Consider the following 24,694-nt stretch of genomic DNA (forward strand, 5'->3'; position numbering starts at 1 on the left):
TTTACAAGATATGATTATATCCAGAGGCGGATCAAGGATTTTCTCGAGAGGGTTGTATTTTAAAAACAAATTTTTTTCTTTTACGTCGACAAAATAGATTTTCCGAGCGATCCTAGAACAGTAAAAAGACAGTTTTTGGTCACTTTTTGGAAAAAATTTTCCGAAAAATTGCAATTTTTCGGCTCACGTCCCCCTTTAAAATTAGTATTTATTGGCGCCAAAGAAAAATTTTAGGGTTGGTTGGCTGAAAAAGAAGGTCATTGAGTAATACCAAAGGGGGCCCTTTGATTGGTGAGGGGGTCGGAATCCCTGAGGGCGGGTCGTCCACATACCCCCTCCCCCCAAATCCGCCCCTGATTTCGTCCCTTTGACACTTGTACCAGAGACAACAGCCAAGTGCTTAGAAGCAGTTTTCCCTTATGCTCGAAATAAATACTCGTTCTTAACACACGAAATTTATTGCACTTTATCACCTAATTTGTTGACTTCAAAAAAACACTGGGAAGCTAAATCTTCGTTTTATGATACTACTCCCCGCTAGTGTTAAAAACTGAATCTTATGTTACCACCAATGTGTTACCTCTCTAGAAAATTGGTAATAACTATATCGAGCAGCTGACAACAGTAGCCGGAGTCTTACCATCATCAGCTTGAGTAATATTGCAGCTTTCAAACAACGGCGGCGTCTCTACATCGCAATCGCGTCCAATGAATAGAGCCGTGGTGGCACTTAGAGTAGACGACAGACTGCTCTGAGCAGAGTCTAAAGCACTCAGAGCCCAACACTCCGCTTGTGATAACATACTCTCAATTCGCTCCATCCACTAACGGTGAACACTATTTTCAATTATTTTGATACGTGATTCACTCGATAAACCGACGAGAAAGCGCGTCAGTTCCTTTCTTATCAAATACTCTACTGATAAAAATGGAACTCTTGTTCGTAATGAGAGACAGTCGGAGAAGCTTTTTTGGTTAAATTTATCAGTTCGAAATATGAGGCAGATAGATCTTTTCAAATTGCATTTTTGAAATAAATGTCTGCTCTAATTAAAACTTTTTGATGGATAATAGAGATATCAATCCACCGTAGTGATAATTCGCGCCAATAAAATTAAATTATTCCGTTAATCCACAGTGCCAAATAGACCCCAAAACATCATACAGCAAGTCATTTTTCAAACGCTTCGAATATAAAGAGGATAAACTTGTGAAGGATTACTCCAGAATATATTAAACACGGTCAGATTTTACAAGCATAAAAACAATGGACATCGACGCAACGGAAGCTAACACAGTTTGACATGGGAAGCGACATTACTTTCCGAATAGGGTGCAAAAAGACCAGAGAATGAAACCCATATTCCGTGTTGTGAAATAAGACATGTAACCGATGGTGAAAAGGGAAATAAGAAGGGTATGTTTGGGTATTAGTTTTTTAGGACAATTGATTTTGGATTAAAGTTAAATTGCACTGCCAATTTCATTTTCGACCCCATAGCTGATAAAATAACAATATGGTACTCTGATTAATTTTTCAAGAAATGTGTTCAAGTTGATGGATTGAAATGATTCATTACTGACAGCACCCCACTTTTGTGTGGTGACTTAAAATTAAAAATTGCAAAATAGTATGTTCTAGTTGATGAGAGCAACTGTATAGGACAACTCTTTGGAGGTATTTTTAGTAGTAATTCAAAGTAAACTTATTAACGTCAGATAATGGTGGCTGCTATTGTAACGGTTAGATACACTAACACTACACCCGCTGCCGAGCTGTGAAGCATAAAACAAAGAGTTATTTGCGTGTTTTAACGCAGGATCGTTTTTCCAGTGGTGATTCCGCAGCGGTGTTCACTTCCCATTTAGTTATTGCCTCTATCCTCTGCCCAGTTCATTCCAGGTAACATCAGCATAAATAGCCCAGCAGGAGGCATCAGCACAAACAGCTAGCTGGCCCGATATGACGCGCAGTTAGTTGGTTGGTTGGTTTAGAAACAGGAAGGAAAAGCGGCGAGCGGGCAATGTCAAGCGACGGACAATTATGCATCTAATCTGATGGACAATGAGTGGCCAAGCGAAGCACTTGGATAATTCATTAAATTGATTACTCTCCCAACTAGACTACCTATGTCCCAATTAAATCCTTCTACGCAGATGCAAAGCCATTAAGACTACTCAGTTAGAGGTGAACTGGAAAGGAGACTTTTGGTCATTACAATACGATCGCACTTAAAACTATACTGATGATAAGAGCGGCTCGCTTTGGCAACTTTCGAATGCAATCAGTTTCATCAAAAATACCAACGCCGAAAACTTGCCAGAGGCGACAGACCAAATGATTTTCATTGTGGAAAATATCAATATTTAAGAACTTACCATTAGCTTTTGCTTGGTTGCCTCTTTGGTTATCTTCCACTTTCAGTGCGCCGTCATTTGAGACCTGAACAAAAAAGAACATAGCCTACATATTCCTGGAAAGTGTTCATGAATTCAAGAACTGCCAAAGCTTTCCCAATTCGAGAAGAAGCTACAGGCACTTAGCACAGTGGTAAGGCGTTCACTTCAAGATCGTCAGATTGTGTAATTGATCCTCTACCATGGCAATGATATTCTCAAATCTAAATCTAGTTTCAAGTCTACCACAGCATGAGCAAAAGTTGTATAGCTTTTAACAAATTTATCGGACACCGTCTTAAAATTCTGGAATAATTGACCTTAAGACAAGGAAATAGTTAAAATTCTAGTTAATGCTAAATTGAAGTCGATTAACCTAAAAAAACTCATTCCGACGTCGGATTTTAGTTTTTTTTTCCACACGTGAAAACGGTTTACAACAAAGTCTATAATCGAAAATGCTGTACTGTTTGAGCGATTAAATTGCTCAATGTCACCGATATTGCCAACAATTTGGCATTAACTATACATACCATTTTTCAAATCTTCATTTGACTATCAAAAGAGCAAACCAAAACGAATGCCCTTTTTCAGAGGTCAGTTTTTTTAAAATACAACTTCAAGACCTTACCAATTTTCATTCAGCAGCAATCTGACATGCATTATAATTAGTAGCAAAAAGTTCGGACAGACAAAATTAATTAAAAAGAGCAATTGACCTATTTTGGAAATATTTTGCATGCAAAATCTAATTTTTCAGTCCGATTTTGTGTCTCAAGGTTGTATGAAAAAAAAATTGCATGCCAAAATCTGTCAAAATGGTACGATTGCTCTTTTTAATTAATTCTGTCTGTCCGAACTTTTTGCAACTCCCTATACAACACATAAAACGCAAACAAGAAGGCAAAAACGAAACGTCAAAGAAGTATTTCTAAAAAAATTCAGCTTTAAGGTCAGAATTATAGCTAATGCAAAATTTTTGGCTACATCCTTTTCGGTCAACGAATCTGAACGAAGTTAATTAACCTAAGACTGCTCATTTCGAAGTCAGATTTTAGCTTTTCACTAATTTCTACTCGTAAAAACTATTTTTAAAAAACTAATTAACCTAATTACCGATACCTTCAACAATTTGGCATATTCTATATTTCAAAAATTCAATACGTTGCTCAATAAATTTGCTAAAAGCTATAGCACGTGAAAGTTCTAGACGCAAAAAACGCCCTTGAGTCGCAAAAAAGAGCTTCACTCAATCAATTAACTCAGTCTGGAATATGGGAAATAAGAGAAACTGACTATACATAGACGGGCTGGATAGCTTTTCATAGATCCTCCGGGAATAGCAGAAACCACAATTAACGATTATACGAAGCGGTCCAAAACTTTGGCTTACAAGATTAATTATCGTATTCAATCAGTAGCAACTGTTCCCTCTGTTTGGTATAATTTTCAGATATTTATAATTGGTGGACCAACCCTTAAGTTTAAAGTGCCTTCGGCGCCAAAATACAATATTTTGAGCGGTATCCGCGCGCTGAAAATTGCAATTTTTCGGTCAAAACCTTCAAGCCCCATGAAAATTTTCAACACCCCTTTCAACCCAACTTTCCCTATCCAAAAATTCCTATGCACGCCACTGTTTACGTTAACGCACAAAATTTCTTCTTGATAGGTTCAACCTCCAAAAATTTAACACGAACTCAATGAAAGAACTTTCAACTTTAACTCGGATGGTGAGCCGCCTTCGAGATACTGAGGCTGCGGCACCCTCAGTCATCACCATATTCTGATACGTTATAAACAAATTCTGCATCATTAAACTCGTTAGCAAAACTCCAAAGAGTCCAGTTAACAAAAACCAAACATCCTCGCTGTATACTATACAACACTGCCCTTCACTATAGTAAAAGCAGGAGTTCGCAGCTGCTTGCAAACTTCAAAACACTGACCAGGGCTTGTTTGAGTGAGTGTGGATCCAGGTTCGCGTATCCATAGTCATACAGACTGAAGTGGTTCACTCGGGGCAGAGACATGAATCGGGAGTCGTCGAAGCACTGGAAGCTAGCTCTCCTCCCTCTCCTGCTCTGCTGATCTATTGGGTCTTTCATTCCTTCTGTATCTCCGCCACCGTCTAGCTTTTGGGCCAATTGAGCCGCTATCAGGTCTATTTAAAAAATAGACAGTAACTATTAAAAAACAAGGATAGTCGGTTACTGCACGCACTACAGTTCCGACCACATTAATATTAAAAAACTTTTCATATTTAGGTCATTTTTTGTGCCTGGAGTAATTAGACGAACTGTAAAAAGTTAATCAAATGAGACAAATAGGCATAATCGACTAGTTTTCTTCAAAAATGAACAATACTAGAAAATGAAGCTTATGCTCATCGCTAAATGACTAGAATTTTTGATGAAAACAAGAAAGTCGATAACTAAAAGAATTAATATGGCAATCCGTATAAAAGTCATGAAACTGATCTGAATTGAGCCGGTAAAAACAGAACAACATGCCGTAGACTTTGCTGCGTATTCAATGAATCGATAAAAATCTAAACTAGGCTAAACAGGGTGTCATCCATAAAACGTGTCAAGTTTTCGTTCAACATTTATCAAGACTAGCCCACAATTACTATAAGCCGACAATTATAACAAAAAGAGAAGAACCGAACAATTACACAGTGTTTATCGAGCACCACGTACGCCGACCAAGTTTAGGTAGACGATCATTGAGCCGAAAACAAAATGAACATAAAACATTTTGGGCTATTAAGTTATGCAACTCTTTAACTTTCCTCAAACACAAAAATGCAACGTTTTTTTGTACTTGAAATCGCACAATATAAGATGAATGAGCCGAAATTACATTTGCCGAATGGCCGAATAAACCTTTCAAGCAAAAAAATTAAGAAAACAAATTTAATGAAAATCAGATGTCGCAAAAATAAAATTTTCAGGACAAAAAGGTATTCCATGGGGCAAAACTTGTTTCAAACAAAAAAAAAACATGATTTGGAAGGAAGCTGAAAAAAAAGCAGACAAACAAAAGTTCGATAAATTTCTCCCGTGCTCCTGGCTAGTATCGAACTCATAAACTTCGTCGTCTCAAGCTCAGACGTTACATCCAAACTAATCGGGCCAAATTGGTAGCTCAAGCTTGATATACTATTAAAGTAAAATGATCAAATAACTCAGTGACTTCGTTAAACAGGGTGTAAAAGATCCAGATTCCGATTTATCAAAGCTTCCTAATTACAGACGCAAGAGATACAGCCAGTCACATAATCAAATTTAACACAGTTTTGACCAAATTTACAATCAAACTAAACAGCCAAACAAAATTTCCAAATTTTTATGTTTGATTTTTCTAATTTTGAGTGCAATAGATTTTACAATTTTTATAGTGTTCAATCGTTCTCATATAAGATCGAGGAAAATAAATAGAATTAAAGCATTAAAAAAATAAGCCGACAAAAGTAACGCTGACCAAATATTCCACTGAAGTTTTTGGTACCGATAATTGAAACTCTTTGCCAGCAGCCAAGTCACAGATGCAGCCAATACAAATCAATATCTGCTCAAAATGCGACGAAATGATATTTAATAGAAACACCATTTCTTCCATTCCGCGAAAAAATTGTTCACTGGTGCAAAGTCTAATACCCGGTTGCAACATCCTTGGTTATCGCATAGAAAAAATGCAATTAGACACAGAGGCGAAGCAGAGCTTCGAATCACTTGCGAAGGAACAAACGAAAGTCATGAAAAAAGATAGAAAAATCAGATAACAAACTTGTTGCAAAAACCTTTTTTTTTTCAAAATTATACAAGCAACAGTTACTCCAACGTATTAATTGACTCCAACTTACGTTGTAAAGAAGCCGCTATGCATTAAAGTTTTCACAGGTCACGCGATGAAACAATTTGTAACACTGATGGAAAAAAAATAAAAAAGACTAGTTTTGAAGTTTTTTAGCTTCATTTTGAGAACCAAAAACTTCAAAAAATTCTTAGTGTTTTCTTAGTTTTTCTAGTCATTTTTCTTCCAATGTTTTTGTCAAATTTGCCTATATTACTCTGAGTGTCTAATATCCTTGCTGGCTATCCTTGCTTGTATCTGTGATATAAAACAAAAGGTGCTCGGCGCGTGTCTTTTCTTTTCTTCATGTCGATAAATGCCAGGCGGTTCCATAAACAGGGTGGTGTTTCTGGAATGTGGGTAAAACGTATCAGCCCCGTTGCATCGTATAACTTCTATCTGCAATTTGGCTTGTTCTGGTCTGGGCTATTTTTCTCTTGAATCATTCTTCTATGTTTTGATGTCATATACGGGAGAAAAAAAAAGAAACGCAAATAGAGAAATTAAAAACAAAAATTGAGAGGAAAATTTTGAACAGACAAAAAAAATTGGCTACTACTAAGTTAAAGTTTGCCCTTGGATAGTGATATACCTATTTTTATATCTAAGTACTTTGAAAAACTTTAAAATCTTTGAACAATTAGGAAACATCACATCTCGGAATCTAAAACTATTTGGGCAGTCGCATTTGGACGCAAGATTTGCAACTCCTGAGAGAGCTCTTACAGTGGCCAACTACAGCGTTGAGAATTCTAAATTTTGAGAAACTTCAAAATAAATTTTCTAAAAAAAAGTTTTTTGAAAAAAATCAGAAAAAAAACGTCATATCTCGAAAACAACTAAAAGATTTGAGCAGCTACAATTGGAGGCAAGATCTCTCGCAATCCCTGAGAGTACTCTGACAGCCCCCAACTACAGGGGGTTAGGAACTACAAAAAAAACGTCATATCTGGAAAACTACAAACACTTGAGCAGTCAGAGTTGGAGACAAGATTGGCAACACCTGAGACCTTGAGACCATTCTGATAGCCCCAAACTAAACGGTTGGGAAATTCAAATGCAGAAGAAATAAAATTAAATTTAACAAATTTCTGAAAACTTTTTGAAAAAAAAAATCACAAAAAACGACATATCTCAAAAGCTACAAGGATTTGATCAGTTATAATCGGAGAGAAAATTCAAAACTCCTGGGAATTTTGACAGAGCCTCCTGACAGAGCCTCACTATAGAGGTAAGAACATCAAATTTTGTGAAATTATGTATATCTAAGTTCTTTTAAAAATCTTGAAAAAAATCCTAAAAAACATCAAATCTCGAAAACTACAAAGATTCGAGCAGTCATATTCAGAGGCAAGATTTGCAACTCCTGAGAGTACGCTCACAGTTTCCGACTAAAGGATTGAGATCTTCAAAGTTTTCGAATTTTTTTTAAATCTTAAGTTTTTTGAAAAAATCATAAAAAAACGTCATATCTCGAAAACTACAAGAATTTGAGAAATAAAAAATGGAGGCAAGATTCGGAACCCCAATATTACCCTGACAGCACCTCTACAGCGTATAGAATTTCAAATTTTGAAGAAAAAAATAAATTCAAGTTTGAAAATTTGTTTGAAAAAATCACAAAAAACGTCATATCTCGAAAACTACCAAGATTAGAGCAGTCATAATTAGACAAGGTTCGCAACCCTTGAGATTAATCTGATACCCATCAACTACAAGGTTGGGAATTTCAATTTTTGAAGAAAAAAAATTCGTTTAAGTTTCCAAATTTTTTTTTGAAAAAATCACAAATAACGTCATATCGCGAAAACAACAAGGATTTGAGCAGTCATAAATGGAGACAAGGTTCGCAACCCTTGAGAGAACTCTGATAGCTCCCAACTACAGGGTTGAGAATTTGAGATTTTGAAGAAAAAAATTTTGATATTTTTTTGAAAAAATCTTAACAAAAACGTCATATCTCGAAAACTACAGGGATGATTTGAGCCTTCACATTTGGAGACACGATTCGCAATCCTTGAGGAAACTCTGACAGCACCCAATTACAGCAATGGGAACTTCAAGTTTTGTAAATTCTTTTGTAATTTGTGTTTTCTGAAAATTTTTGAAAAAAATCACAAAAATCGTCGTATCTCGTACACTAAAAGGATTTGAGCATTCTTAATTGGAGGCCAAATTCGAAACCTCTTGGAGAATCCTGAAAGCGTCCCACTATTGGGCTGCTTATTTTAAACTCGGTGGAATAACCACTGAAATCAAACTGGAAAATCGAAAAAAATCTTAACCATTGCAGTATACGATATAGCTTAAACGTGCAAAAATTAGACGTTGAAAAAGCTTAAACATGACGAGACAGTGAAGCCCGCATTTCAATATATAAAAGATTTATGTTTAATGACAAAGATTAAAAAAACACTGAACACTTTTGTTTCATTTTGCAAGAACTGAAACGACATGAAAAACAACAAAACTCACCTTTAAAAATTCAAAACGATTCTAAAAAAGCACTGAAAAATCATTGCAAATGACAGTTAAAGTTCTCAAAAGCAAATTCAAAATAATTCAAAATCTTAACATTTCTTCGTTGTTTCAACAAAAAAAAAATTAAGGGAGACTAAAACCACAAAACAGACACTGGCTAAAAATAATCAAATGATTTTGAAAAATTATGAAGCCGAAAACAAACGCCAATTTTAATTCTTAAAAAAAAGAAACTACCATCAAAAAAAACAACAAGCTTACATAAAACGATAGCTGAACAACAACTCAAACTAAATGGATTTGAACCAATAATGATAAAAAAAGATTAACCATACGAGTAATTGAACTATGATTTAAAAAAATAAATTTTCAACAAAGTAACAAAAAAGTAATTCGTTACAATTTCAACATGTCGAAACTAGGCAAAACAGAAGTAAAACAACAAGTAATTGAAGAACATTGAGAGACAGCACTCAAGTTGACAACCAGGACCTTTGCCATACCAGGAAAGTAAGTGGACCGGGAAACCTAAGAATTTGAAGTGGGCCGGGAATGCTCAGAAGGTACCACTAGAGATGAGTCAGAAGTACACTAGAGATAAGTCCTGAGGACAAAGATGAATACGGGAAAAAATCTAGTACCCGATTGTATTGAATTTGCTTATCGCAAGGTTAAAAACAAAATCAAGGTTTCAACAAAATCAAAAATCTTGATGCAAACTCTTATTTGCACCAAAAAGAAGGCAGTGAACACAGCTGATCGAACATAATGCAACAAAAGTTCGAGACAAAGTTGTTACAAGAACTGAAAAAAAAACATTAAATAAAATTAAATTATTTCGTATAAAAGAACGCTCTGAGCGGTGGATTTAGACTTTTGTCATATTTCATGTACGAATTAAATCAATACATATAATATCAATGAAAATAATTTGAAAAACACTCGGAAAATAAGACGACGAAACTAAAGCCGATCCTCCAGCGCTGAGATTCTACCGAAAACTTTCGGCACAAAAAAAACAATTTTCTTAAAAGAATCTTACCAGGCACCCAGCAACCTTACCTAACATGCAACCACTATAACTACACTCACCATGATGTTGTTAGAATTATTACTATTTCGTCCATTCTGTGAAGACAGTTGTTTACGGGAAAACAGTCTAATACTCGGTTTCAACACGCTGGCTTAGCGCAAGGGCAAATTAAGCGTCGCAACTTTGTTCAAAATCAAAAATTTTCAAATCAATATTGATCAATGATAAAATTTGACCAAAAAAGTTATACTCGTAAATGAGCTACTTTAAAAGTTTATTATTTTGCGGCAACTATACCAGAAAAACTGATGCCGAAATGTGAATTGTTGGAAATCAGAGGAAATAGCATTTAACTCACCTCCGGTGCTTCGAATTTTTTCGAAAAATCATGAAAAACCGCATATACCGGAAACAAGATCTGCAAACTTTTAGAGTATTCTGACTGCACCCAATTACAGGGTTGGTAATTCCAAACTTTTTAATTTTTTAAATTACCATTATGAAAAACATAAAAGCGTCATCTCGATAACTTAATGGGCCTTTGGAGAAATTTGGAGGCCAGATTTGCAACCACTGAGAGCCCCTGAGAGCACCCTAGTATACGGCTGGGAATTTCAAATTTCGTGAATTTTTTAAACTTATGATTCTCGACAAAAATTGAAAAAAAAATCATAAAAAAACGCCTTATCTCAGAAACTAAAAAGATTTGAGCATTCATATTTAGAGGCAAGATTTGAGACGCCTGGATATACGCTGACAATAAGGTTGTGTCCTCATCAAGTTAGTAGTTTCAAATTTTGCTTATTTCTTTGTAGATAATTTTTTGGAGAATATTTTGAAAAAATCAAAAAAAAACGCCACATCTCGGAACCTAAAAGCATTTGAGCAGTCGCATGTTGCAAGATTTGTAACTCCTGAAAGTGCCCTGACAGCACTCAACTACAAAATTAGGAATTTAAAATAATGAAAAAAAAATATATTTAAATTTTTTCTGCAAAATTTAAAGAAAAATCACAAAAAACGTCATATCTCGGAAACTACAAAAATTTGAACAGTCATATTTTGAGTAAAGATTTGCAACACTTTAGAGTAACCTGACAGCACGACAGCACCCAACTACAGGGTTGGAAATTTCAAATTTTGAAAAACAATAAATTTAGTTTTTCTGAAAATTTTGAAAAAATCACAAAAAACGTCACATCTCGAAAACACAAAGAACGTCACATCTCGATTTGCGCAGTCATATTTGCAGGCAAGATTCGCAAACCTTGAGAGAACTCTGAAAAGGCCCAACTACAGGGCTGGGAATTACAGATTTTGAAGAAAAAAATTAAAAAATCACATAAAACGTCATATCTCGGATATTACAAGGATTTGAGCAGTCATAATTGGAGGCAAGATTCGCAACCCCTTGGTGAATCCGGACAGCATCTCAATATTGGGCTGCTTATTTTAATTTCGGTGGAATAAACACTGAAATCAAACTGAAAAAACTAAAAACAATTCTTAATCATTGCAATATCTGATCTAGCTTAAACATGCAAAAACATGGCGAGATAGTGAAGCCCGCATTTAAATATATAATAGATTTATATAGAAATGCGAAGTTTAAAATCTGTTATGGATACATTCACATCAAGTAGGACAGTTAAAAAGAGTTAATGAACGCAAGGAAACAAAAAAAATCACTTGACGTAATTTTTGAAAAAACTTTCAACCTTCGAATTTCCGAAGAAAATAATATGCTCTTAAAGCTGTTTAAATTTCAAAAACAACTTATTATTGGCAATTTTTTAATGAAACTTACTAAATTAGAGAACTCGATCAATAAGTTAATTATTTATTCTGCTGGGAAACCAGAAAAAAACAATCCAAGGAACAAAAAAAAAGGAACAAAAAAAAAACAAGCGAGGAACAAAAAAAAGCAGATGCTTTCAAAGTGCCAAAAGCAATATAGTTTAACTAATAAAAAATACTAGAAAAATTAGGACCTTTTCAGTGAAAGCGATAACTTTCTCAGTGAAATTGAATTCTGGATATTGGGCTTACTTACTTTGCCAAAAACAAGCGGAGTGAGGCTTCGCTCTTAACTCAGCTCAGTTCATTGACTTGATCCTACTGCGATCATACTTTTGTTTACTATTCTGATCCTTTGCTTTTTCATACCTGGCTGCACTTTCTTTGGGGTTTCTAGATCGAGTGACAACAATATCGGTATCACAGATCCATTCATAGCAGCCGCATTTCCATTGGTAAGCTTCGTCGTTGTTTCCTTGGAGTCACTGCTAGCAATAGTGTCTGACGCAGCTTCTGCAGCATTCTTGGTGAAACTACCAGTGGACATCAGTTTTTTAGTCGCCCCTGAAATTACGCTCAATTATGATAAGTTGAGCACTTTAGTTCTTTCTTCTCTAGATTGCTCATTTAGCGTTTTAAAGAGTTTTGCGTTTTTAAAGAGCCAAATTTATGATTTTACGATGAAAGCTAAGAAAAAGTGCACGCATATGATTCATTACTTCATGTGAGGATCGGTCACGCCAAGAAAACAACAGCTTTCCAAACTCATCGTCAAATCTTGGAAGCAGTAGAATAATCGTGTGCACTTTTATGTCCTTTATTCACAGCACCCCCTGAGCTCTTCAAAGCATACAGGATTGACAAGACAGCCTTTTTAACTTGAGCATGCCTATGACAACTGAGCTTTAGGAGGATAATTTCATCAAATTTAGAAAAGATTTCTCACATTTTGCACTACGTGTAATAAAGCTCTGAGTTCTTTGCACCGTCCCACTGTCCGCAGTCAAGTCACTGGAACTGTTTTTCCTCGCTTCTTGAGAAAAAGGTTTCGTCTCGTCTTTGGAAGATAGTCGTCTTTTCGGATCCCATCGAGAAGGCAACAAGTCCAAACTTTTGCGAATAGCACCTTTAGATCCTAAAAGGAAAACATTTGAAATCAATTACATAGACTCGACTCGGTAATCTAGATTTTTCAAGTACAGAGGCGGATCTGGGGTTTTCCCAAGGTGGCAAATTCTTAAAACAATGTATTCGAACCTCGGTTTTTCAAGCTCCACTGCAACATCTCAAAAACCTTATTTTCTGTTCTCCAGACGAATATTGGGAAAACTACCGGTCAAACTTCCGATAGGTAATTATCCGAATGTTGCAAGAAAGCGCATTCGAAAAACAAATTCACCAGTGGAAAGATCCAAAAAACTGAAAAAAAGTAGGGCAAAAACACGACTTTTGCGGTTCGCCTAACATGTGCTTCTTTTTCAGTGACGTCTCATGTCGTATTATAATATTCATGCTGTATAATTTTTATGGCGTAAGGTACAATTTTTAGCACTTAACTAGCAAATTTAATCAAATTTGCGTATAAACACCAAAATAGTGATCAGCTACCCACAACCTATAAAACCATTATAGGTTGTGGGTAGCTGATCACTATTTTGGTGTTCAATTATACGCAAATTTGCTAGCTTAATTGCTAAAAAATTATACGTTACGCATAAAAATTATACAATGAGTATTGTAACAAAAACCTAACACTGATCGCCGCTCTGATCAGAGCTCGACCAGAACGAAAAATTACACGTAATGGAACTCTACAAAAACTATACCTATTAAACGAACAATACGTAACAGAGCATCAGCATCTTTTTCTGACCAATTGTGAAACACACACGACGGAAAAATTGTCCAACACTGAACTAACTTACAAGTAGCCTAGCCGGTTCTCACTAAAGTTCCGACCACATTTGAACATTAAAAAATATAGACGCTAGTAAATTGGGAATTATCAATTACAGTTTTCTCCAAAGATGTATTACCAAAATACTACCAGCTCGCATTACTCGCTCAAAAACAGCCAACTGACGGTTGGAAAAGACTAATGAACGCAAGTAAACAGAAAAAAAAAACGCAATTGAACAGAAAAAATCTGAACTTTCCAATTTCAAAAAAAATGGATGCCCTTTAAACTCTTTGAACTTTTAAAACAATTTTTGATAACATTAACCCAACAAGAGAACACTGGATCACCGGGTAAAGTTTTTATTTTGCTGGAAATTAAAAATTATATTCCACTTTCGAAACTAGAAATAGTTTACGTTTTTTAGCGCCATTTCCATATTTGTATTTGGAGTGCTATTTACGTCACTTTCAGCAGATGAATTTCAATTGAACTCAAAAAAGGCAATAAAACCTCAGTGCATTAATATTTTAAAGACTTTTTCCTGAAAAAAAAAACAAAAAAAATCAGCAAGACCTATATAAGAGTCTTCACAACGTTCATTGCTCTTAAAAACAAATTATTATTGGCAATTTTTCGATGAAACTTACCAAATTAGAAAACTCGATCAACAAGTAAATTAAATATTCCACCGGGAAATCAGAAAAAAAATCCACTTTCGAAACTAAAAGTCGATCATGTTTTCGTTCGTGATTTTTACGCTTTAGCTGTTTGATAAAAAAAAAGTCATACCATAAAAATTCAAATTTGAACGAAAACAAACTTTTAGACTTTTTCCTTGGCCTTCTTTTAGTTGAAACAAAAAACACAATAAAATATAAGTTCCTTCCCACTCTCAGTGGCCTGAACATAAAAAAAATCTTTGAAAGACTTTCCTTAAAAAAAAGAACAAAAAAAATCACAAAGACCTATCTAAGATTTTTCTCGACACAGAAAATTTTCTTGAGTTTTATATGGTTGCCCAGCCCTCTACGGGAATCAAACCACAGACCTCGATCATGCAAGTCGATAATATTGCTACTAAATCTTACAGAGCCGAAACAAAAGCCACTCATGAAGCCGAGAACTTACGTCTTTAAACTGCCAATACTATGCAGCCACCAAAATGAGCATTATTTTTATGCGAAATGGATTGGAAAAAGGTGAAAGATGTGCTAGCTAGTGTAAAGTTTCAAATAATCACAAACGTAATTTTTTAACTTTGGTTTTCGAAGAAATGGCCGATCGCGTCCCAAAATACACCAAATAACCGATTGAAAATTTTTCTTGCAAAACTTTTCTTCTCAACATATTTCAAACTCGAAAGAGAACGCAATTGTTTACCAACATACAAACCGGCTTATTGAACTATTTTTTAAGTTTGAAACGCAATATTATTAGGAAACTAATATGTTTGGACTATCGGATGTTTTAACTAGCAGGTTCAAGAAAAAATTTTATGAGTTTTAACAAAAAAGGCAAACGTCGATTAGATCTACGTAGAAGCTGTTCTCACGAGCTCAATTTTACCCTACCGCCACAAAATCCGCCCCTGTTTCACTAACAATTTATGGAAAACAGTTATAGTTGAATAAAAAGAAAAACAGATCTTTCAACCAATGACAAAAAGTCAATGATATTGAGTGCAGTGATTGGCAAAACCACAATCCATGTTTATCCAGAGTAAATGTGAATAATTAAACTTTTCTAATGAAACTGAAAATGGATCCAATCGTCTCAAATCAAGTCGCAAATTTCGAGTGTTGATTTCGAGTGTCAATCAGTTAAAAGTACATTTTATTTACTCTCGAATACACTACTTCAACCAGAAACGTAACATTCAAATTTATTGAAACACTTTCCATTCATTATTTCCCAGTTTACATCATCTGAACATGAAAGGAGAACCTTTTGTGATCACTACATAAATTTTATGTTAAGCTAAGCGCATGCTTGGATATCTAGAGCTACAGTAGAGCCTCCTACTTGTCGGACTTAGATCATAAATCATTCGCCCGTGTCTTTTCTGTCGCAAATAATTTTCCCAGACCAATTACAATCTCAGATGGTACAAATTGGATTTTGCTGTTGTGAGATCCTATTTTATACTAATTTAAGAAGGCATGCTGGACGATTGATTTCGATGCGCATCGATTGCGATGAGGTTTCAATTTCTTCAAAAGAATGCTCAATTCAACACAAAGATAGACCATACCAAAATATTTGATCAGAAGTTCTTAGTGAATGAAAAATTGTAATTTGATATGACAGATTAACCACAAAAAAAAAACGTTTTGATCAGAAGTGCTCATAAGCCTGCACCAAGACAGACTTTCAGCAAGTCACTTGCTCTTGCAAATTAAGGAATGCGAAATATTGACATTTCTTTCAATCAAATTAGAAGGTGGTAGGCTGCCGTTGCAGTACATGAAGTGTTATAAAGAGATACAGAAACCATTAAAGAAATGGAAAACAAGAGTCATTTCGACCGATGAACATGTGATTTTCAAGAATAGAACAGGCAGTATGGCAGTGGTTCAAACCAGTTGAGCTCAGTTCGGCACTATAAAGTTCTTCTGGCTTCTGATCGGCCAATAAATCCTCACTGTCTGAGCCAACCAAAACCTCTTTATGATTTATATCGCCAATGACTGCGGATGACTCATTGGGTATCATTACGTGACAGCTTATGACATTAGCAGATGTTACGTCATCACAGCAGGTGATTAAAGCAGCACAATCTTCATCTTCAGCTTCTTCGCTCAAAACAGGCAAATTGTCCAGTACATTTTCCACGAGGTCACTGCTTTGATCGAAGTCTGTTTCGAAACATTTGACTCAGGTGAACTCAACTCAATCAAGATGCCATTTATTTATTCTGCAGTTATAAACACTTTTTTTAACCTTCTTTATCAAGTAGCTTTGATGTTTAATGCACACACACAATTTACAAGATCAAGCAAACTCACTTGCAAAAGATCATATGAAGTTTCTCAAGCTCTCAATCAACATTTCATATCATGCGATTAAAAAATTGGCATAACTGCTGAGTAAGACATATTTTATTATTTAGTAGTGTTCTAAAACTTAAATCCATATTTACTCCATTCGGTGCCAAACTAAAAATTACGCATCCAAGAGCGCGAGTAATATATAACCGTTGATGGCGATGGGGTAGCAAAGAATGAGTCTATCATCGCGAATCAATTATTTTAAATTGATATTACTAAACTAATAGATTTTGGAAGTGCAACCTTCTTCAATCACTCCTTGAGAAATGCGAGCTAACCAGAATGTTGAAGAGGAGCGCCACTTTGCAGCCTGTTCACGTTGTCCGCCAAGTTCTGCCCTTCAAATAGAGACAGTGGTCTATCATACACACCAGCTGTATTCGTCCTCTCGGCTCCGCCATACAGCCCCCTCCTGCCCACGAACGCGGGTGGGCCCACATTGGGGTCGAATGACCTCGAGTGCTCGTGGGAGGTCAAGTCTGAGCTGGAAGACGACTGGTTATGAGGTGGGTTGTTCGGAAGAGCAACAAGGGAAGTTGGTCGGAAGTTAGCGAGGGCGTGATCAGAAGAGGCAGGGTGGAGAAACTGCTGAGCACGCAATTCGTATTCCACCAGTTGATGAGATGATTCCTAAGAAAACGACTGCTATTTTTTGCTAGAAAGAATCAATTAACTCCCTGCTTTCCTCAATGTTTGCGTGATATCTCTAAATATGAGATGAAACGATAGATAAGAAGTTACCAACAATTGCAACAAGGACAAATTTCGTTGCAGAAATGACCACCAAAATACTGGTTAACAAAAATCATCCCCAGCTAGCAACCACAAGTTCGGTGAAAAAAAAACAGTAAAATACCAAATTAGATTTAAATTTCATCTGAAAATATTTCGACCAAAGCAAGGGATTGCGAAAAAACCGTCTTTCATTTTCTTGGACAAAATTAAATTCCTGCATGGCTTGAATATGTGTCACCGGCACCATTTACATGTGGCACAAAACACAAAATATTTCTCAAATAGCGTTCGAAATTGGCTACACAACTCTAAATTCACTGCTTCATTTATGACGAAAGTTATTTAGAAAACGGATTTCGCCTAGAATAGCAGAAGCTCCGCTTTGATCATGCAGTTGTCAAATAGTTTGTTCAAACTCAGACTTAGCCTCAAAACTTAATATCAATTGGACTTTCAACTATCCTGTCGACCCTCTTCGGCCAACTTTGTTTATGCAAACAAACACCTCAATTAGTTCGAATTCACACATTGAATCAATTTGGGCAATTGGATCTTGATTCAATGGGTATGAGGGAGTGCGGTCTGTATTTAGACAACCGCGTATTCAGACACTGTATTAACCAATCAGAATCGAGACAAGGAAGAAATGAATTTCATACCTTCCTTGTCTCGATTCTGATTGGTTATGCTACGTAACCAGGATAGAGGGTTCATTTTAGCGTAAGAAACAAACAGTTACTTAACATACAAGAATTGTTTCTATATTTGTTTCATATGACACGCAGCTTCATTTGAAAGGCTAGCAATTTCAGGTTTCTGCTCTCCTATGTTAAGTCTGCACTTCAAAATTCCATGCCCGGATCATACGACAAAACTTATAAAACTGACACAGAAGCAAAATTGGAGCTTCGCAAAACTTGAGGCATTTAAGTGAATGAAAATGCTAAAAGAAACAAGGATAACAGTTGCTGTGCAATTAGCACAGAATGTTCCAACCACAAAAGATTTTTTTTTTCAAATTAAGATCTGCGAATCAGGCACAATCGACAACATGGACACTCGAGCAAAATAATGAATCAGGTACAATCGACAACAGTAATAAATAACAAAAAACGAAAGAAAAATCTTTTTATAAGGCCTACTGTATGTGTGCGGTCACAGATTGGGGCATTGGGGGCTTGGTAGCCGTAGCACGTATAAAATCGGCAACTAGATCGGGTTCTGTTTGAATTATCATCTCCGGTGGTTGGCAACCAAATACCTCATTTCTTTCTTTATCCCAATTGGGGCATTCGTTGAGCCCATGTTTTGTGTCTTGTTTCGTTCTAACAGTGTGGACATGAGCCTTCCTCACTTTTCTCTTGTTTATGTAGTGTGTCCCGCAGAAAAGGAATTCTGCTTAGCCTCATGCGATCGATGTTTATCTGGAACCTTGCTTAACTAGCTCAGATATCTCCTTTCTCCCTTCTGCCGGCTACCATTTTCCTTTATGTTCCCTTATACACTCTATCTTGGAGTCTCTTCAATGCTGTTGATCTCCAATATGACCTCCCTTTCAGCCTGTCCGTTGATTCTTTTCCCATAGTGTTTAGTGGATGTGTGTCTTTGAAGCTGTAACATTTTGTAAGCAGTTTTGCCGCGTTATCTAAACCCTCTTCGAGTATTGTTTTGTTCAGCTTCGGCACGGGTTTGTTTTGACCGGGGAGTTTGCTGGGGCCCCATAGACGCATCTGGCTACTGCGTTGTTGCACATCTCAACGTTCTCTCGGTTTGTGAACGGTAAAAAAAATTCCCCGTGTTTCGAAGGCGTAAGCGCCACCAGGCCTAAGGTAGCCTTTGTACAGTTGTTGGCTTTCAAACCCTAGTTCCTTTTTTTTGCTGAGAGAGCGCACTGTTTAAGCCTTTGATTTTACTTTTTCTTCGCAGTACTGGCTTGTGTGTTGCATCTAAGTTGGGTGTCGATCTCGACTCCAAGTATCATTGTAGATTTCTTGTACTTATTATTTCCCCTCGTAATTTTAGCTTAAACTTTTTCATCGTCCACTTGTATTGTCAGATCATCTGCGTACTGGTTGATCAACACAGAAGAAGCATTTCCCTATATAGATTGCCAAAGTTCGGATGCAGCGAAACAGTATAATAGAGGCGAAAGTGGGCTACCCTGCGGCATGCCTTGGGAGAAGACAAGGGTGCGACTCTTCTTTCCATCTGATTAGCGCTCGCCGGTCCGAAATCCAAGCCTTCAACCAATTGAGCGCAATGCTACCTAATCATCTTTCTTCAAGGTCTTTGAGGCCAATCCTCTACACTTCATTAATCGCAGCTTTGAAATCGATCACTACAATAAGCTGTTCGTTTCTTTTTCTGGAGATTAACCATTGCTGTATGGGTAATGTTATCAATGACATCGGCTGTGGAGAGGTGAGCCTGAAAACCTGCCTTTTCAGCTGGTATTAGACAAATTTCTTTCGCCCATTCAACGGGGCGTACAGGAACCATCATCTCTGTGTTTTTCCGATGCATGAGAAAAGAGATACTGGTCTATAGCATTTCACCAACTCGCTCAAAATAAGACTGTCTCAAAAAAACTTCAAACCGGTTTATCTCGACACTTCATGTAATCACGACTGAAAAGCTCTAAAAAGATATATCACTAAACCAAACCGATGACGATGATTGTTTGTGCCACTTGATTTTGAGAGAAAAAAAAACAAAAAACTTCGAAACTACAACATCCAAATACCAAATTCCTCTCAATTTCTATTTGGTAGCGAACTAAATTTACAAATATTCAAATGTTGGGTTACTCTACCACCCTTATTACCGAGAGCTTTTGGAAAAAACCCAAAGCTGCCAAACATCTGCAGCTTAACGCATAACCACGCAAAACGGGCATTTTTCTCGGTTTTCCCATCGACAAAGCATGCAATACAGAGAGTAATGTCGACACCAGCACGAAGACACTATCACTGGAAGAGGTTTGCCTTCGTCGTTTTTGCCACTAGAGACCCTGGGCGAACTGCAGTGATAGATTTAATGAAACAAACAAATCGACCAGATATAAACTAAAGTTCCCTAACTCCATCCCTCTATCTCTCAAACATAATAGTTCTACAATTCAATCGGATGTTCAAAGGAGAGATCGATGTAATTACATCAACAAAATTTTTCAAAAACTAGCATGCAAAAATAGCTCCCCGCAAAACAATAATTGATAACAAGAGTAGCCGTTTACTGTGCAAGAGGGACAGAACCGGATGGCAGCAGCCAACCGAAATTTGGACTAAACGCCAAAAAAATATATTTTTAAATTGCGTCGATTTTTGTCTGTGGTGCGATGACAGGACATACAAAAAAGCCTAGGATTTGGACATGTTCGACAGTTATGGTAATAATGGCATATATTAAAATAGCTTTTGTAATATACTGCACAAGCTTTTTGCAGAAACTTTTTGATTTCTTCAGAGTTTTAATTCGCATAAACCCGCTTGCTTTTTCACACAAATAAAACTTTAAATTAAAAATTTCACCGGTTTTTCTTGAGTGAAAGGGCTTTTTTATGATACTGTCATAGGTGTAAGACGAGTAAATATTTAAATTCAAACGGAAACTCTATTGATCAAAATTGCTAAACCAACTGCACTCATTTGTTTCAGTGTACGCCAGACAAATAGCGATCAGAAGGTCAGCAGCAGCAGGTCCCCAGACGGAAACCGAAGACTGTACATAATTCAAAACTAGTCCCTATGTCATAGAGGAAACCACAATAAATTTTAAATCAATAGATTGAAAATTTATTATACTCAGAACACAGCTGGTACATATATCCGCATAAAGAAATAACTTGAGTTTTAGTTTAATGAAAACTTTTGGTTTGAGTTTTCCGGCTTAACTACCGACCCTCTCCCTGGGTTCTCTTGAAGAGCTCTTTACTTCCTATCAATTCGATTGATCATTATGCCACCCATCTTGGTGACCCCTTTCCACTGTCTTGTAGAGCGTCACTTAGCTTCCCCCTTTTTCTGCTCGCTCAAACCGTCGGTTCCTGATGCCCCACTTGTTCAGTTCCCGAGGATTCGGTAGTTTCGTCTTTTTTGTACTCTTCGCCCGCGATTTGCTTCATTATCGCTTCGCACGTTGCGCCCGCTTGTTCGTTGCTTATTTCGCCCGCTCGTTCCTTCTCGTCGTCGTCCTCACTGTCGTCATCGCTGCTCGTATCAATCGCCCATCGCATTTTCTTTTTCTCGCTTCCTTCGACACCGGTGTACACCCGCTTCTTCTGCGTATTGCGCATTGGCTGTTCAACGCCGGTTGGCAGTATACTACTTTTAGCCGTCGATGTGGTCTCTTTTTCGGGGACTCTCGTACTTGAGCCTGGGGTGCTTGCTGAACGAGGGCGTTGGGCCGCCTTTGGTACCGTTTGGTTCTCCTCTAGTTCTGATCTAAACGAAGCACCGCTACGACTTATTAAGGATCCTTTTTCATTTGAACCGCTAGTTTTTCGATTTGAGAACACAAACGTTTATACCTCCGTGGATCCTTTGGGTCCGTGACGCCAGTCCGTTGATAACCACTGTAGTACTGGTCTTATGCCGTTTGAGCCACGATGGTGCGCTTTGGTGTGTCAACTCTACGTCCTCCTCCACCAGTTCAAGCTCTTCCAAAACCCGAGGGACTTTACGATTTTGAGGGACATACTAGATCATTACGCTTTTCCCAGTCCACAGTCGAGAATTTTTAGTGACGGTTTTTCGTAAGATTTCGGAGAACTGTGTTAGATTCTCTTCCATGATGAGCCTCAAATGGCGTTATTTTAGTTTTAGAATGCGGTAAGAATCGTAGGGCGCTTAACGCCTAGCTACCATTTTCTTGAATTTTTGACTTTCGTCTTCCTATAGGTACGTAAAAACATAATTTTTTATTGAACCGATGGTTCTTTCAACAATACCTGTTGCGCGGTGATCTTGCACCGGAGATTTTATAAGTTCAATTCCTTCGTAGTTGCAGAAACTTAGAATTTCGTTTGAAAAGAATCCGGACGCATGGTCGATATGTAGTTTTCGTGGGTGCCCATGTGTAATTATTTATTTCGTTAGGAACTTAAGTACATTTTTGAATTGTTTTTTGAGCAAATGCTGGCCGAAGGCCAATGCGAAAAACCGTCTACTGCTACTAAGACATATTTCTTCTGCTCTTTTATGTAGTTTACGGGGCCCCAAAAATCCAGTTGAACCAAATCATTCGGTTTCGATTTGTATGTTGTATCCATGTCACTCTTTGGTATATCTGGTGGCCGAAAGGTTACGATGGATAAACGTCCATCTAGAGGCAGTTTTCTCGAACTGAGAAATCGTTGTAGTGCTGCGCGTAGTACTGCCCGAGCCTGGTGACGATTTCTTTTGCCCTTGGGTTCCTATTCCTTAGCGCATATCTTATGGTCTTCAAAATCGGGTCCTCTTCCAGGTTGGCCTCCACAAGCTTCAGGTTCAGGATTTCGGGAAATTCAAGTTTCTTTACGATTTTGCAGTCCGTGGGGACGATAGAGTAAACGCGCATCTCATTATTTACAAAGGGGTAGGAAAGACCGGGTATTGACCAGGAAAGGATAATTGTATTAAACTTTTTCGATGCGTTTGCTCTGGGCTGTAGTTTTTCTGGTGGTATAACTTCAATATCTGAATCAGAACTGAGGCTAGGAGGTTGACTTGGTACGCGGTTAAGAACCACATTTAAGTTAACATTTCCGGATTGAGTTGATGTATATAATAGTTGACGGTTTCGGATCTGATTTCTCCGGCGAGTTATTAGAAGCCATTTTGATACTTGAACGTTTGAAATTTTGTTTGATCAAGCAACTGTATGTAGCTGGCTGAGAACAACGTCTGATTTGTTTGGAGCGCATATTTTCTTCGGTATGCAAATATATCGTTTCTGATTGGCTGATTTCCGGTTGCATGCATTCACGCCCTCTTGTGAGTGTTTATACCTTGGTCTTGCATTTGCATATTCAACTTTCCTTCGATTATTATTGGATATCAAATTCTCGCGTGAGTGAACGCATGTTCGGACGCCCTCAACCTCTGGGTAATTTTTGAAATTTATTCACTGTTTGACCCTAGGATTTAACTGGTTCCGAGGATATAATGCCGCATTAATCATTCCTACTTTTGCTACTGTAAAATTCTCCTCATAATGACTTGTCTCCGGTGCCGCTGCCGACGGAAAACGTGATAAGTAATCCGCCATACCCACTTTTGATCCTTGGTGATGTTCGACTTTAAAATCGTAAGGTAAAAAACGATCGTATCATCGGATTAATAGCCTGAAAAATCTTTTATTTCCTTTCGGAGACGAATTTAACAGAGTTATTAACGCTTTATGGTCCGATATGACTGTAAAATATCGTCCGTAGATGTAATTGCGAAAATTTTCGGTGGCCCATAATACCGCGAGTAATTCGAGTTCGTTTGTCGAGTATTTTTTCTCAGCCGCGTTGAGATATCGTGACGCAAATGATATTGGGTGCCACCCATTCGACCGGTATTGTTCTATCATGGCCCCCAGACCGTCATGACTAGCGTCGCAGATTATTCGTGTTTCCCGGTGTATATCGAAGTGTTTAAATTCGACGATATTCTTGACTAACCATTTGAGCTGTTGAAAAGCGTTGTCGCACGCCGGCGTCCAGATGAACTCATTATTTATGCTCAATAACGGGCGGAGAGGCAAAATAACTTCTGCCAAATTCGGCAAAAAATTTATGTAGGCTGTGTAGTGATCCCATTAGTGACTTCAACTGTTTTCTTGACTTGGAGGTGGTTTATTGAACCAACAGAGCTTGGATTTTTTGAACCAACAGTGTAACACCATCTTTTCCTATTCGAAAACCTAGCCATTCACATTCGTTTTTGGCATTTCCGTAATTTCAAGGCAGCGTTCGATAAATCCAGCTTTTTAAGAATTTTCTCGACTAATGCATTGTGTTCTATCTTAGTTCCCTTCGATACGACGAGGATGTCATCTATGAAAGCGTTCGCTTCGGGGAATTCTTTGAGTAATGTATCTATAACTTTCTGGAATTCCGCCGGCATTGAAGTAAGCCCGAAAAACCCGTTCTTAAAGCGATATGTTCTCGTCAATTTTCCCCTTACTAACAAAAAATTGCACTGCTTGATGGTTTTTTGATCTAATGCTACTTGTCCCTAGGCATATGTGAAATCTAAGGTAGAAACTAGACAACACCTCTTTTCGTTCTGCTATTATCTGGTTTATCCCATCTCTTAATTCATCGATATTTGGCCATTGGTATTTATTTTTATGTACGTGTTTGTTCAATTCCCTTGAGTCCAGTGCTAGTTTTATACTTCAGTCTTTTTTTACTGTGATTACAATTGGGGACACTAAACTCTTCTCTGAACATTCTGGCAACTTGATGATGCGTCCTTC

At 37.2% G+C, this 24,694-nt stretch overlaps 3 protein-coding genes across 5 annotated transcripts in view; 1 reads left to right on the top strand and 2 right to left on the bottom strand.

Moving 5' to 3' along the window:
* Positions 1-24,694, top strand: part of LOC134854323 (uncharacterized) — a 348,488-nt gene that overhangs the window by 234,716 nt on the left and 89,078 nt on the right. The gene's annotated exons all lie outside the window — the stretch shown is intronic.
* Positions 1-24,694, bottom strand: part of LOC134854320 (calcium uniporter protein, mitochondrial-like) — a 192,449-nt gene that overhangs the window by 56,598 nt on the left and 111,157 nt on the right. The gene's annotated exons all lie outside the window — the stretch shown is intronic.
* Positions 1-24,694, bottom strand: part of LOC134853832 (uncharacterized) — a 38,794-nt gene that overhangs the window by 6,836 nt on the left and 7,264 nt on the right. For 2 of the 3 annotated variants that reach the window (XM_063869757.1, XM_063869756.1), the window contains 6 exons: positions 16,792-17,143; positions 16,046-16,321; positions 12,513-12,701; positions 11,936-12,130; positions 4,347-4,561; positions 2,380-2,443 (listed from right to left, as the gene is read on the bottom strand). In XM_063869757.1, coding sequence (XP_063725827.1) covers positions 2,380-2,443; positions 4,347-4,561; positions 11,936-12,130; positions 12,513-12,701; positions 16,046-16,321; positions 16,792-17,143 — 1,291 coding nt within the window. The remainder of the gene's footprint in view (positions 1-2,379; positions 2,444-4,346; positions 4,562-11,935; positions 12,131-12,512; positions 12,702-16,045; positions 16,322-16,791; positions 17,144-24,694) is intronic. The other variant, XM_063869758.1, reaches the window with a different exon arrangement.

This window comes from Symsagittifera roscoffensis, chromosome 9 (genome assembly GCF_963678635.1).
Source record: "Symsagittifera roscoffensis chromosome 9, txSymRosc1.1, whole genome shotgun sequence".
In the NCBI taxonomy this organism is placed as follows: Eukaryota; Metazoa; Xenacoelomorpha; order Acoela; family Convolutidae; genus Symsagittifera; species Symsagittifera roscoffensis.